The 15,102-nt window shown below is 37.7% G+C and overlaps 1 protein-coding gene across 1 annotated transcript; it reads right to left on the bottom strand.

The window, feature by feature from the left end:
- Window positions 1-540: 540 nt before the first annotated feature.
- Window positions 541-10,765, bottom strand: LOC103716710 (V-type proton ATPase subunit e1-like). The gene is made up of 3 exons (XM_008804817.4): window positions 10,494-10,765; window positions 3,172-3,219; window positions 541-933 (listed from the first exon to the last, which is right to left on the bottom strand). The coding sequence occupies exons 1-3, from the start codon at window positions 10,589-10,591 to the stop codon at window positions 867-869; spliced, it is 213 nt and encodes a 70-aa protein (XP_008803039.1). The 5' UTR covers window positions 10,592-10,765; the 3' UTR covers window positions 541-866.
- Window positions 10,766-15,102: the final 4,337 nt, after the last annotated feature.

Genomic DNA, 15,102 nt, shown 5'->3' with positions numbered 1-15,102 from the left:
AGTCATATGACCATGTAGAAAAGAAGCTGAATCTGTCTCTTGAACCCAATACCAAGCAGACAGCTGCGATTTGAATAACAAAGCACCCAGATCTTAGTATCTCTACTATTAAAATATGAACTCGAGCAGCAACAACTCCAACCTCGAGTTCTGCTCATTTTCTTCTTCCTTCTCCGTCAACATGTGTGAATTGGGTTCCACTCCACTATGGGCCCCAGCTCCAACTTCAACTCTCCCCAACTTTTACTAAAATGAAAGCAAGTGGAACAAGGCTCTCAAGCAGACGACTCCAGAAGGGCCAGTTGGAAGCCAGGCAGTCAACTTCTCCTGAGATTATTACTATTTGAAAAGTTCAATTAAATAGGATTTAGATAAGGATCGGATGTATACAGGAGAGGACTAGTATGCCCAGCAAAAACACATGAAACACATGCATAGGCATGACATCTGTTTCTCTGGTTTTAGCTGCTGACCAACCTGATTTGATGGATTAAACTGAAGCATGACATACAACACTCATGCATAGGCAAATTCCCCATATAAATATAGACCGTTTTGAGCACATTCAATTCACCCTTGGACAAAATTCATATTTGCAAAATTGAAAAAAAAAAAAAACAAATAGCCATCTTTTAGGAACTCAGAGTAGAAACATCTGAAGACAACATTCGTTTGATCAATAGGGAACTACATGAATACATATGTGAAGATATCTCCAGTACAAATTATTACTGGCAATACACTTTCCCTAGTTCAAAGGGACGAATATCTAAAATCGCACATGAATTTCTCAAGTTGCGCTGCAGTCGGAAATGAGACATGATGCTGGATGACAGCAAATAACAATTCTTTTCTTGACAAACAGTTCACTCTCCTTCACTGAGGATTGGAACAATCAGTGGCTTCAGCTGTGCAAGATATACAATTGCCCACCTAACAAGAAAAATATAATGAAACAAATGTTTAAATCAGAGCAAATGACTTAATAACATAGTTGTTTAGGAAACATTCCCCATTTTCATGTGAAACTAGTTTGGTGAACTGTTCCTTTTCTCAAGAAGAATTTTCAGATTCAGCAGTTTTTCAGACTTTCAGTCAAAAATTAGAAAAGTAAACAAATTCTAGAAGAAACTAAAGTAAGCCATGAATATTATGCAAATTTAATGTATTGAATATTTCGGAATCACTGGATGTATGGTTTTAGTATAACTGGATCGAAAATCTGAAATTTAAATAATTAAATTAAAAAAACATTAGAAATATGAAATAATTTTGTTACACATCAAGTTAAAGTGTAATATGGTGTTTAATTATTTGATAGAAATCTAAATTCTAATAGATAACTATGTATATTTGAAAAAATAACAATATATCAATATCAACATAATATGTAGAAATTATAATATAGAGAATTTGCAAATGCAACTTCAATTAGATCTACTTCTTTATAATATTTGAACTCAAAAAACTCATGGATCCAACCTCAAAACATATGAAAGTACTCTCAGGATAAATAGAGGGGAAATAAACACTTTTTCTTCCTTTTCCTTCTATTTTTTAATTTCCCTTTGAATTTCCAAAAGCTGCAGTCTAATGTGCTTCCAAGGTTCTAGAAAATTGCGAAACATCTCTACTTGATCTTGACGTTCTTTTAGAGGCTGCATTTACTGTTCATCATTAGGTAGCACTTCTAAGTTATAGATTATCCATCCTTAATTGTCGCCCCCTCAACCCACTTTCAGCCAGAATTCTTCCCATCCTTGTTCTCAAATATATATTGCTTTCTCATCTTTTCCCTTCTAATCTTTGATATAATTCATCGGGTAGAATTCCTTTTTTTTATCATACATGCATACATATATTTATATGTATGTATACGTATTTATATATACATATATGTATATGTATGTATGTATATACATAAATGCTGCATCATGCTACAGAAGAACAGCATACCATTGCAGCATAAATCAGCCATCGTGTAGCTGGTGGTCTTTGAGGAAAAAGATTCCAAAAGGGAGATTTTAGAAAGTTCGCAATGTGAGGGAAACCACAGTTCCTAAAATCCAAGGTTACCGCAAGGAACCTCTAAGGAGGGTAGCAATATCCCATATATAAAAATGAACATTAAGGAACCTTACAGTCAACTCCTAGCGTGAAGCTGATACACTGACCGTGCCATCTTTGTATAGCATGTCCAAGCATCCAAACAGCTCCTAAAGATATTGATCCTTCAACTCGGATGAAAGGGTGTGGATATTGAAATTTATGAACAAGAGCTGCTCAATTGATTTCTAAACCTAGGGTTTTACATTCGCTATGTTGTTCAAAAGTTTGCATCAAGATATTTGCAGAAATGAAGGCAAAGGTGAAATCCTCAATGATACATTCTTTACTACCATTTAGCGATCATTTGTGAAATCAAAGAAAAATGTGCTAGTAAAACATTCATGAAATTATCTCCTATAAAACGCTTGTGCAAAAATCATGTGCCCCAGAATCTGCAAGCAACTAAAAACTTAATCTTATATAAAATCAAAATTTGAATATTAACGTGGAGCATATTTCAAATACAGGAACAAATCAAGGAGTTTGGGATTTATTTAGGGAAGGTGGGAGCCAAGTGCTTATACTATTTAATCATATCAAAAACTTTGGAGGATATACGAATATTAATATAATATAAAGAACATTGTTAGTCATAGGATGTAAAAAACTTTATAAACCCCTGCACCCATAAGGCCGTAACCAAGAAATTCCATGCAATTTGCTAAGTGGGAAGTGTGGCACTAGCAGAAGTAAATCCAACGTCAATTCAGCAAACCTCTTCAAGGCAACAAACAATGGGAAGCAGAGACCACTGGGTTTCATTAAAAACCATGGCCTAGAAAAGGGCCTTCGGTGTTGGCCCCCAAGGAAAAAGCTATCTATAATGGCAAAGTCTAAGAGTCCAGTATGTATGTTCAACTCTGGGACCTTCCCTGACTACCTTAAAACTAAGCTGCCAAAGCCTATGATGCCATCTCTTGGGAACAAAGAAAGAACAAAAAAGGGGAGAGTCCAGCAGATGCACATGCATCGCATGTGCTGGGCTATAGTTAGAATGATGTGGAAGAATATATTGAATATTGAACTTAAGCAAATGCAAACAAAAAAAATGCGAGAACTTACATCATCCAACAACACATTATCGCTGTGACAACCAGTGTAAAATGGAACCTGCACCACCAATTTGAATCAGTCATATCCCAATGAATTTGGAAAACTTCTTCTGAAACAACCAAAACTATAGAAATGTTTGCCAAAGATGTTCAAGAGTAGTGGTTTCCAAAATAAATCACAAAATACACACTGGAGCTGCTTGACAGGAGTAGATTTCAGAATAACTGGCACAATCCTCCAAATATGGTCATTTAACCATAACCACACACCACAACAATCCACAAATTTGATGATCTAAATATAAATTTATTATTAAATTTTTCAGGTATGCTGATATGATAAATCTTATGGAAAGTATTGGCTTATAAAATTAGTCTATTTTGGAAAAGATTTCAGGCATCAAAAGGCCTTACATGAGACTATAGCATATCATTCTATATTTTGATCACTTAATCTGGTTACCAGTGGTTACAATATTTTTATTTCGACTCCGTAGTTCAAAAACGCTTCAACAATCAAGTCATTTGGTAAACATTATAAAAGCATGGTCTTTCATTTTTCATTTATTATGTCTCCTCCTCATGATAGTTCTATTGCTGCAATTATAAGACTTATCAATTTGTTTATCATAGCTCCAATCATCTTCTTAATGGACCAAATCAGTTGAGGCCTTCTGCAAGATGTGACTCTGGATTTTATCCAAGTAAAGAGATGTAGTGCCTTCAGCTATCCTTTTAACTATTTTCAAAAAAAAAACAGCAAGTCTTATAGCCGTGTTCCTTATTGGAAAGCTTATCCTATATTAAGAACAATATTGTCTTGATGCATCAACGTCGGTGCTCGAATGGGTCAACATCCAGATACTCTATCAGGATGCCTCTAACCCCCTTTTAATTTTATTTTTTGTCTCTTATTGTTTTAGTTTTTTCTGGTTTTCATGGTTCTTAAGATCTTGTTAGCCTCTTAAATACGTGCAATGACTGAGCGCCCCTTCTTGCAAGGTTTTAATGAAATTTTCTTCTCTGTTAATTTCTTTCTCTCTTTCTATCATACCCTCTCTAAGCTCCCTCTCATGACTAAATGAACAAGACAAAAGAAAGCCACAAGAAGCTCTCCTTTTTTATGTTCATGGACCTGACGTCCCAACTAGTGAACCAGCCAGATCCAAACAGTACCAACCAAGACAGCCTTGACATCTCGATTCAAGAGAGAACTAGTGCCCTGGATGTATCTCGAGTACCATTCTCCCATCAGAATAGTCTGTTACCAACATCTTACTGGTCATGTCAGGATGGGAAGCCTTGCCTATATTGGTACATTGTCGAAAGGTTGATTATTTTTGTGATTAAATAAGTAAAACATCAAGTCATGAACTTGTTAGCTCATCAAGTTGTTATTTTATGGGCATGACCTATTTTTTTCGTAATTGTTAAGGTTAAGGTTTAGTTCTACTATCCCTAGCTCAAATTCTTTCTTCAAGTCATCCATGACTATCCTTGTTAATCGGGCCTGTACTTCAGATGTTAAGCTCCCACAAGATGGTACCATTTATCATTACAAGTGGCTTAGGATGACTCCTATCTATTAATTTTCTCCCAAGTTACTCATGCTAACCATGTCTGATAACTTGCAGTTCTATATCCAAAGTGGCAAAGTGCACTTCGCTTGGAGCCTTGGGCTCTTTAGCAGACATGCTCGGGGCCTTGTTCCTTATCTAAGTGTTAGTCTTTTATCAACTGCAAGAGAGTATACAAAGTTCTGACACACTTCAATCATTTAATGAAATGAAGAAAATCTCATCTACCCTCTCAAGGATTCATTCAAGAGTACTATGACAAGAACTTCACCCATTTGATGATGCAGTGTTACTTGGACGCTCTCATTCATCTTCAAAAATTTCTCTCGACACAAATCTACAAGATGGATAAACGTCAAAAACTTTACATACCTATTAGAATCTTGGACTCTGTATATTTAAGAATGGTTGAAAGTCAAATTCTTCGAACACTTAGTCTGTCTCAAATTAATCTTGTAATGATTAGAAGTGGGATCTAGTTATTTTGGATGGGGGCATTAAACATGGCAAAATTTCATAAACTTAAAATTCATGTTTCATATTGAAGATCACTTTCAAATTCTACAAAACATCACTAAAATTACTAGCATTATACCATTTTCACACACTTTTTACATATGAAATAAAGAGCAACACTGCTATGACTACTTGAGTAATCAATTCTGAATAAGTTAGCCCTACCATCAAAACACTTTCAGTTATATGCTAGCTAAAATGACTTCACAAATATTATTTTTCATATTTTCTATTCTAGAACATGAAATGACTGATTATACCATTTAATCGAAATCATTGATTTTCTCCTATGTATCGGCGTATCATGTATTTTTTCTCTTGCCAAGTATGATACTTGGATACACTTTTGAAGCTGATTCTCATGTCCATGTCCATCCAACTTGGTGGTAAAGATGACTACAACTTACCTTACGTGTAGTTGTCATATTTGTGCTGAATTCGTCATTCCAATTGATGTGAAGTGTGCCTTTATCATGGTGACTTTTATGGATCTAAGATGCAACACCGCCAAGTGTCCTTTGTCCTTATGAAACCATGTACGTGCTCAAGTAAGTTTGTGTGCCTTGTTTGCTTTCAGTGAGTCATCCTTCATTGTTCGCTTGACATCATTCTTCTCCAACAAAATAGCAATTACTTTTGTTATTCTCACAAAATATTCGTTCATTAAGATAGCTATAGTCCGACTCAATGTCAATGATAATGCTTCCATTGATGCACATTTGAGGCAATTCTTTACATTTTGAGAAAAGATTTGGCATCTTTTACTAACTTTTGGGTCTTAAGCTTGAATGCTATCTCCAAAGATACAAGTCCTTTTCTTAACAGAAATAATAACTATCACTACCAAGTGATGCCACCATGGTCTGCTGTACCGGTCCGTACCGGCCGGTATGGGCCGATACATACCAGAGGTCATCTAGCCTCATCACCTTCTCTCAACGCCATGTTGCATATCCCAATGTCGCTATAATGATACAAGATTTTTTTTGATAAAATGATCCAAGCTTTCACATTGCTAACAAACTTATTTTGACAAGTAGAAGGAGCATATTAGAATCAATTGCGACTTCATCCAACAATTCCACCATGGTGTTATAACTTGCATCTAGTCTTATGAGTTGCTAACAGACCTTTTAAAATCACTATTGCAAACTAAGTACCCACTAAGCACTCGATTAATTTCTAACGAGGCAACAAAGGAGATATCAGATAAACTCGGAGTAGACATATTAGATAAGCACTCGATGACTAAAAGGGACAAGAGGAGTCTCCCGTCTTGCTACAATGTTAAACCATTGTGTTGATGGATTGTTTCTAGTCTAAATTCTTCATTGTTAAAACCTTCAACCTTTTCAATTTTTCTTTTCCATATAATTGCCTTCATGCAGCTCCTTTTAGTTTTCCCATGCAAAAACGAATTGCCTCAAAATCACTTGAGAGCTACTTATAGCTAGTTAGCTACTAACCAAGCCACCAAATCATAAAGGCTTGTCTCTAGTATGATATATTAGAAGAAATCCTCCCCTTGGTAGTTTATGAGTAACTCATAAAAGTTACAAGAATATGCAAACAAAATAGAAACTAACTATCCAAAGAGGGTCAGCAAAAGCTGTACTATCAAGAATGATGCAGCAATAAGTTCATTCAAACAAGTTTAAAGTTAAAAAATGCCAAAATAGGAAAGATGGCTTATGTATATGTTGAAGAACAATTGAGTTTTCTTAGTTTAAAAATGAATGCAAGGAAATTTTATTTCGTTAGACAATACAGCTTGATATAATACCAGTACTAAAATATCAAAGGATGGGATACAATTTTGATGGTAATAATAACCATTGTAGTCTTATGTGATAATATTTCTTTTATATTTTTTAGGGCTGATCTGAAAAGACATGACAAAAATGAAAAGTTTACCAGGATATCGATATATCAGTTAAAGAACTATCCAGTTTTCTTAGTTTAAGACTGAAAATGAAGATGTTTCATCTTGTTATATCAAACAGCTTGATATGATGTCTAATAACAAAATATCAGCAGATAGGACACCAATTTGAGGTAAAGCATAACCATCATATTCTCATATGATAATATTTCTTTACAGATTTTTTTGAAGGACTGATCTGAAAAGACATGCCCACAACAAAAGGTTTGGTATTTAATGTATTACATCTAGGGAAGTTCAGGTCCAAGAAACTATCAGAAATCATAAAAGAACAAAACCATGAAGCCATGTCACACCTTAATTTTTGTGCCCTCATTATTGCAATTCCATCATAGAATTCTCTAAGGAATTATAGTTTATGTTTAGGTACAATAACGGCTCAACCTCAACTGATATCAAACCTTTGTTCATACCGAATGGTCGACCAATCTATTCTTCATTGCCCCTCAAACATGGATTTGTACTTACACAAGCAGCATGAGATTTCCCATGTACAACTAACTCATATGGCATTCCAACTTATATGGTCCAACTCATAATCCTCTACATATTCCAAATTTCTCAATGACAAATGCACTGTCGCATATCCCTCACACGCCTCCCCCAAACTCACCAAACTTTATGGTGTCTTCATGGGAAATCAATATAGTTAACTTCATCAAGAGCTTTGCTAGAAGCTGAATTAGAGTGGGCCACTTGATGGGCTATTTAAATTTATGTCAGTATTTCATGTTATAGGCATGTTTTTTATCCTTAAAATTCATATAGAAGGATAAAGTGCCAAACATGTATTGCAAAGAGTACAGGTATACACCTTCCCTCCTTATACCTTTCCCCCTCTGTTTATTTTTGTTTTACACTACATTATTCCATCCATTTTGACGGTTCTTCTATACGTGCATCTTTTCTAGTTATTTTTTAGTTCTTTCTGTCAGCAATTTCACCATCTTCCTTTTATATCACAAAATGTATTGTTGCTTCTCTTTGTTGAGAACTCTATCTTTTAGAGGTTTAGTTTTCCCAGCTTGATCTTAGTTTTTTCATTATACATATAAACCAATATCTGATCTCATTTTTTTCAACTATATTATATGTCTTGATGCATGCATTTTTTTCATTGGTTCAGTTTCACTTCATACTTGATGCACAAGTAGCTCTTGCATTGCTCATTTATACCTAACTGTAACCAAGACTGATACATTCATTAATTACACATTTCATTGCTTCAATTTTCCTTGACACATTTACTATCAGTCTACGCATCACCTTATTTCTACCAAGAGAACCATGTGTTTGATAATTTACATGAGTATTTTTCATTATATCGTGACCTCTGACAGGTGCACCTCATTTATCAAGGAAACATTTTGGGATCTGATCTACAGGTTCAACTATAATTAGCATAATCTGTACTGGAACCTCATCCACTAAATTGACCATCACAAATTTGTCAAATAATTTGAATCAACTCACAGTGTAGAAATACAACAAACAATCCCTGCTTACTTAGGGCCTGTATTGTTGTTGTTTTTGTGTTTTTGCATCCCTACAAATTAGCAAGATACCATATGGAGATTGACATTGCAGATAACATTTGCACAAAACTTCTACCTTTCCTTGTTTTTATTTTCAGTTTTTTCTGAAAGAATTGCTACCTGAAGCTCTAAAGTTTTTGCCAAAAAAAAAAAAGTCTAATTCGATTTTCTTCTTCGATTTTTCAAAACAAAAACCAAAAAAACAAAAGAGATACCAAACGGGCCCTTAATGATTCAGAAATTATATGCCCATAGTTTCAGTCCTTTTTCTCTCTCTCTCTCTCTCTCTATATATATATATATATATATATTGATGTGGGGTCGGAACCCCGACACCAGCCCGCATACCGGACGAGCAGGGAAAGCATCCGCGTCCTCCCCGAGGTATTGTCCGCTCTGGGATTGCCGCTTCGGGTCTGCGGGAGGTCGCCCAGGGCCGTGGCCCAATGACAGTCCCGAGCCCTGCCGGCGCGGGGGTCCGCGGAGGTTGCCCCCTACCCTCACGGTTTTGTCCCACAAAAGGGCCCTCGGTCGTGAGAGAGTGCTGGAGCAGCTCAGCTCAGAGCGAATGTGGTATTGTCCGCTTTGGGAACCGTGGGCGCGGAGCTCACACGGGGGCGGACCCACCTGCAGGCGCGGAGCAGCTGGACAGGTGTCCCTCACGGTTTTGTCCCCCCTTAGGGGGGCCCTCTTTTACCTCCAGCCCGTGGGCCTTCGGTGAGAAGAGATATTTGCACCCCCCATTTAAGGCACAGACCTTTCCGCTGATTACCCGATGTGGGACTAAACTGGGAACCCCATCCCACAACACAGCCCCCCGAGCGGGAAGGTCTGTGCGTGGCCGGGGCCCTTCCTCTAGCGCCATCTGATGCGGGGTCGGAACCCCGACACCAGCCCGCACACCAGACGAGCAGGGAAAGCATCCGCGTCCTCCCCGAGGTATTGTCCGCTCTGGGATTGCCGCTTCGGGTCTGTGGGAGGTCGCCCAGGGCCGTGGCCCAATGACAGTCCCGAGCCCTGCCGGCGCGGGGGTCCGCGGAGGTTGCCCCCTACCCTCACGGTTTTGTCCCACAAAAGGGCCCTCGGTCGTGAGAGAGTGCTGGAGCAGCTCAGCTCAGAGCGAATGTGGTATTGTCCGCTTTGGGAACCGTGGGCGCGGAGCTCACACGGGGGCGGACCCACCTGCAGGCGCGGAGCAGCTGGACAGGTGTCCCTCACGGTTTTGTCCCCCCTTAGGGGGGCCCTCTTTTACCTCCAGCCCGTGGGCCTTCGGTGAGAAGAGGTGTTTGCACCCCCCATTTAAGGCACAGACCTTTCCGCTGATTACCCGATGTGGGACTAAACTGGGAACCCCATCCCACAACATATATATATATATATATATATATATATATATATATATATATATATATATATATATATATATATATATATATATATATATATATCCGTTTGAAAAAGTGAAACATTTTGCGCATGGATGCAAAAACCTAAAAACAATAAACATCAAAGATTGCAAGATGCTGATAAATCCAAAATTCAAAGACTATACCATAAATCTCTACCAATTATTATCCAAGTCCAAAGAAATTACAACGTGCCATCAGATCGCCGCTTCCGGCGATCGAGACACAAAAACAGAATTTGGATCACAAAGACACGCCGGAATCCGAATAAGAATCAAAGGTTTCGCTCGGATTTTGTCCTCCAAAATCCTAATCCAAGACAAGACAAGAGAGCGGGAGAGAATAGAGACACGTACAGATTGGTGGAGGGGCCGCCGTTGCAGCAGAGGCGGACGGAGAGGGCGGCGACGACGCCCACCAAGAAGAAGATGAGGGTCGTCACCCAGAAGCCCATCGCGATTGATTCGGACGAGACCACGGAGATCTCCCACCTCTCGGAGCGGCGACGAATCCGATCGGAAAATTTTCCAGGGTTTGAGGTCTCAAGTGCTGGTTTCGGGAAAGAATTCGGGGAGGTCAGCCTTGTTATGGAATTAGAGGTGGACGCCTACTTGCTGTTTCTCGCCAAACATCACACAGCCTTACTTGCAAATGACCAGATGACAACTAGGGGTACACGTGCTTCCAACTCAACCCTAATAACCATGTCATATTGGCAATTGAATAATGTTATGGAACGTACCCTGTTACCCTCATTTGCCATCTTAATCAATAGAACTCCTTCCAACTATTTCCAATCTTCTGTTGGGGTGCGGCTAGATTGTTCTTCATCATCCTACTTGTATGCCCTATCGAGAACGTTAAAAGTGACGGTAGAGGATAATTCATTTTCTATGTATCAGTTTGGCCGAACAAGAATATCTATTTTTCATCTTCTATTTACCTATGCTTGCATATTATTTGCCAAGGCCACTATGTCCAATGCAAGAACTTTATTGGCAATACTTATTGTGTAATTTCTAGGATAAACTCGGAGAAATCTATGGTAAAATATAGCTCAAAAGTTAACACTCTTATTAGGCAACACATCAAAATTACTTGCACATTAAGTAGTTTGATAGCGCATCAAAATCACTTGCACATTAAGAAGTCTGATGGCACATGACAATACTTAAAAATTTTATTTCTAGTAAGAGGTTGTCCTCATTGTAGTGGTTTGATACAACAACTTTTGAATCAGATTGGAGGGTTGGAAGTGGAGGGTTTTATCTATGATGGATAGAGTTACTCTTATTAAATCGGTACCTTCTGCACTTTCAGTTAACTTAATTTATCATACTATTATTTTTAGGGAAGTGCTTATAAAGTTTGAGAGTATTATCAGAAATTTTCTTTTGAGGCTCAAATGATAGCTCCAAGAGGGAGCATTTAATTTACTGGGATTATGTTTGTCAATCTATTCAAGATGGTGGTTTGGATATTCCCTCTTTGGTTACTAGAAGTGAGGCTCTTAAGGCCAAATATGATGTGAGGTATCTTTTGATATAGAATGAAGTGAGGCTCTTATGGCAAAATATAGTTCCTAGTCATTGGCATCTTACCCAATATGTACACAAAGTACCTCTCTAGTTTAGAAAAAGATTTGTTCATATGCTTCAATTATTTATTCTAATATTAAATGATGTGTAGAGGATGGTGGATCTATAATTACACTGCAGGATCCATGGTTGTCATGTCTGCCTTTAGTACGATGGTGGACTTTGGTTGTATTTCCACACTTAAAGACACTATAGTTAAAGATCTTATCATCTTTGATGAAAGAAAATTAAATCAGCCAATCATCACTCAAGCCGTCTCAAAAAAATTAGTGGATAGAGTTTTGTCTTCCTATACCCCATGGTGATATTAGAGGCAGATTGGGTTGGGGTCCATCTTTTGATTTGACCACTAAGGTATTTGATCTTTATCGAGTTTTGCTATCCAAACCCCCACTAGTTCAGAATATTATTAAAGTATGGAGGTTAGAGGTCTATCCTAGAGTTGCTCTCTTTATGTGGAAATTAGTTGGCATCGGCTTCCATACAAGGCTATATTATCTCAATGTGGTTTCCACATTTTGAGTTATTGTCATATTTGCCTAAAGGTGGAAGAATCTTTATCTAATGCCATACTTCATTGCAAAATCTATCTACTTGCTTATCTCCGTCCTTGGATGAATTTCTACAAACTATTAAAGAGAGTTTTTTCAATAATGAAAAAAATGTAGAAGCCATTCTATTTTGTTATATTACTTATAACATCTGGATGGCAAAGAATAATCTCATCTTTTAAGGTTAACATAGAGTGCTAGATTAATTTTTCTAAAAAGCTTTCATCTTGGCTTATGAATTCCTTCAGGCAGCTAGTATAGAGAAATCTTTGATAGTACGGACAATTTGTGGCTCTCCTTTTATAGTTTTTATGTCTTCACAAGTAACATATTTTTCTTGGGAGCTACCACCCTCCGTTTCCTCAAAATCAAATTTGATAGCAGTGTACAAGAACAAGGTTCTTCTGAAGGATCAGGCTTTGTTATCAAAAGTGCTAGTAGTCTATTTATTGTAATAGGTGGTGTTAGGATTTTTAATACTACAATTCCAATGCAGAACAGTTTGCAGGCTAGGAGGGACTAAATTATATTATATACACATTGGGGCTTCACAAATTTATTTAGAGGACGACTCCATGATAGTTTTTAGGTAGCTTTCTGATTTACCTCCTATTGATATTAGTTTGTATCCAGTGTTATATGATTGTTGGAGAATGATGTGTTTGTTGCTCTCTATTGACATCTTACATATTTATAAGGAGACTAATAGTATTGTTGATTGGATGGCATCTTATATAGGTAACCACGTGGAATAAACATTATGGGTTTCTTTGGCTGATCTTTCTGTTCAGTTTTTAGATATTTTATTTTTTGATTCTTATGAATGTATTGTTCAGGTTTAATTTAATTTAATGCATTCGATTTACCAAAACAATAATGTTATGGAATGAATATAGTTTCCAAGGGACAAGATAGAGTGCCAGAATGATCCTTCTTGGAGCTTCCATTGCTCATGCTTAGGAGTTCATCCATGTGACTACTTTAAGGGTCCATTGACAACAGGGTTAACATATGGCTCTTTCCATGCAGGTTATGTGTCCTCTTAAGCAATCTTTTATTTTTTAGAGCTATCATCTTTTGCTTCGTCAAGGTCAATTTTGATGGTCATATGCATGAGAGAGATGCTTTTGGTGAAGAAGACTTTATATCACAAGACCTAGTGGCATTCTATTAGCTATAGGTAGAGCCGGAATTTTTGATACGATAGTTTTAATAGTGGAATTGTATGACGCATGCATGGAAGGGATTGTCTTATGCAGTATAGATATTAAGAGCTTCACAAGTTTATTTAGAAGGGGACTCTATGACAAATATTAGATGGTTTTCAAATCCACCTTCTACAAAGGCCAGTTCTCATCCTCATGTATAAGATTATTGGCGGATGATACTCACATTGCTTTTTTTTTTTTTAAGCATCATATATCTACAGAGAAGCTAACAATACAGTAAATTGGATAGCATCTTATGTAGCTAACCATAGTGAGACAAAATTATGAGATTCTACAGCTGATCTATCATCTCAACTTTTGAATATTTTGTTTTCTAATTTCCACAAATACATTTATACTAGAATGATCTCTCTTTTTTGATTACCAAAAAAAATAACGTTAGTTTGTTGTTTAAACACAGGAAGTCATTGCTTAATGTAAGCAATTTTAGATTAAAAGCTTGGGCTAAAAAGTGTAATGGCACCGACTCGAATCCTGGAGCAGTCACGTTGAGCATACAAAATATCAAATTTGAGGTCTGCACTCAATTGCAGCTTGGATCTTGATCGAGCGATCGAAGGTGGGGAAAGCCGCAATCCAAAGTTTTTTTTTCTTTTGCTAAAAACGGAAGTATCATACCAAACATGTACGAATACAGCCAAGAGAGTCAAAATACAAAACATTCCGGAGAGCATTAGGCAACTCCATCTCACCCATCCATAGGTATCCCTCGAATAGTTAGCAACAAAAGAGCCACCCAATCGGCCGTCCTGTTGGCCTCCAAAGTTCATTGACAAATATAATGACCTGGTCCTTTGGCAGGACGTAAATACATGCATCTATCAAATTAAAGTATGAAATGTCTTAAAATTCAAAGCTACAAGGATGATGCTATCATGAGACACGCATATAGGAAGTTACTTTGAGGTGCATTTGCCATTCGGATGATGCTACCTTTAGGAAGCCCGTGCATACATGCATGTAACTATCATCATGCGCAAGCCTAAGAAATAGCATTGACCGAGAAGCTAAACCACCACCTATCCTCCTGTCATGATTCATGTTTCAAGCATTATGTATTTGCTAAAACGGTATTTTCTCAGTACAACGAAAAAGAGATCTTAAGGAAGCGTGTTTCATGCACCAACCTATGCCACCAGACCACGAGAGTGATGGCAGCCCACGGGTACCCAATCTTCAACATTTTTGTCTTTGGGGAGGAGCTCAAGGTAGCTTAAGCTGGTCTGTGTCATGCTCGGCGTATACTACTGACCAACACAATTCTGTTTGAAGGTGACTCGGCTACTATAGGATGCACCGGTGATATGGGTGGCCGCCATCTCCTGTTCTGGGACATCTGGGGAATCGCAAGCGGAGATCTTGCCTTTCGGGCTAAGCATGTCTATAGAAAGACTAATGGAGCTACGGACCGGATGGCTTCTTTTGTGGCCAATCAGTTTGAGAGAATTTTCTGGACTGATGCGAGGGAGCTGCCTAGAGCGCTCCATGACTTGGTTATATTTTGGCTTTTTTGGATGTATTCATGCTAGAATTGTATGAGTCATCTGAATCCATTGTAGTAAAAAAAAAAAAACCTACATAGTCATA

Source organism: Phoenix dactylifera, chromosome 18 (assembly GCF_009389715.1).
Source record: "Phoenix dactylifera cultivar Barhee BC4 chromosome 18, palm_55x_up_171113_PBpolish2nd_filt_p, whole genome shotgun sequence".
Taxonomy (NCBI): Eukaryota; Viridiplantae; Streptophyta; class Magnoliopsida; order Arecales; family Arecaceae; genus Phoenix; species Phoenix dactylifera.
This window is presented reverse-complemented; position numbering and strand designations above follow the sequence as displayed.

Excerpts from the sequence above, each read along its gene's own strand:
- LOC103716710 (XM_008804817.4), bottom strand. The coding sequence starts at position 10,591 with ATGGGCTTCTGGGTGACGACCCTCATCTTCTTCTTGGTGGGCGTCGTC. Across the intron at positions 3,220-10,493 it reads GGCGGCCCCTCCACCAATCT|GTTCCATTTTACACTGGTTG; the intron begins GTACGTGTCTCT and ends TTGGTGGTGCAG. Across the intron at positions 934-3,171 it reads ATAATGTGTTGTTGGATGAT|GTGGGCAATTGTATATCTTG; the intron begins GTAAGTTCTCGC and ends TTTTCTTGTTAG.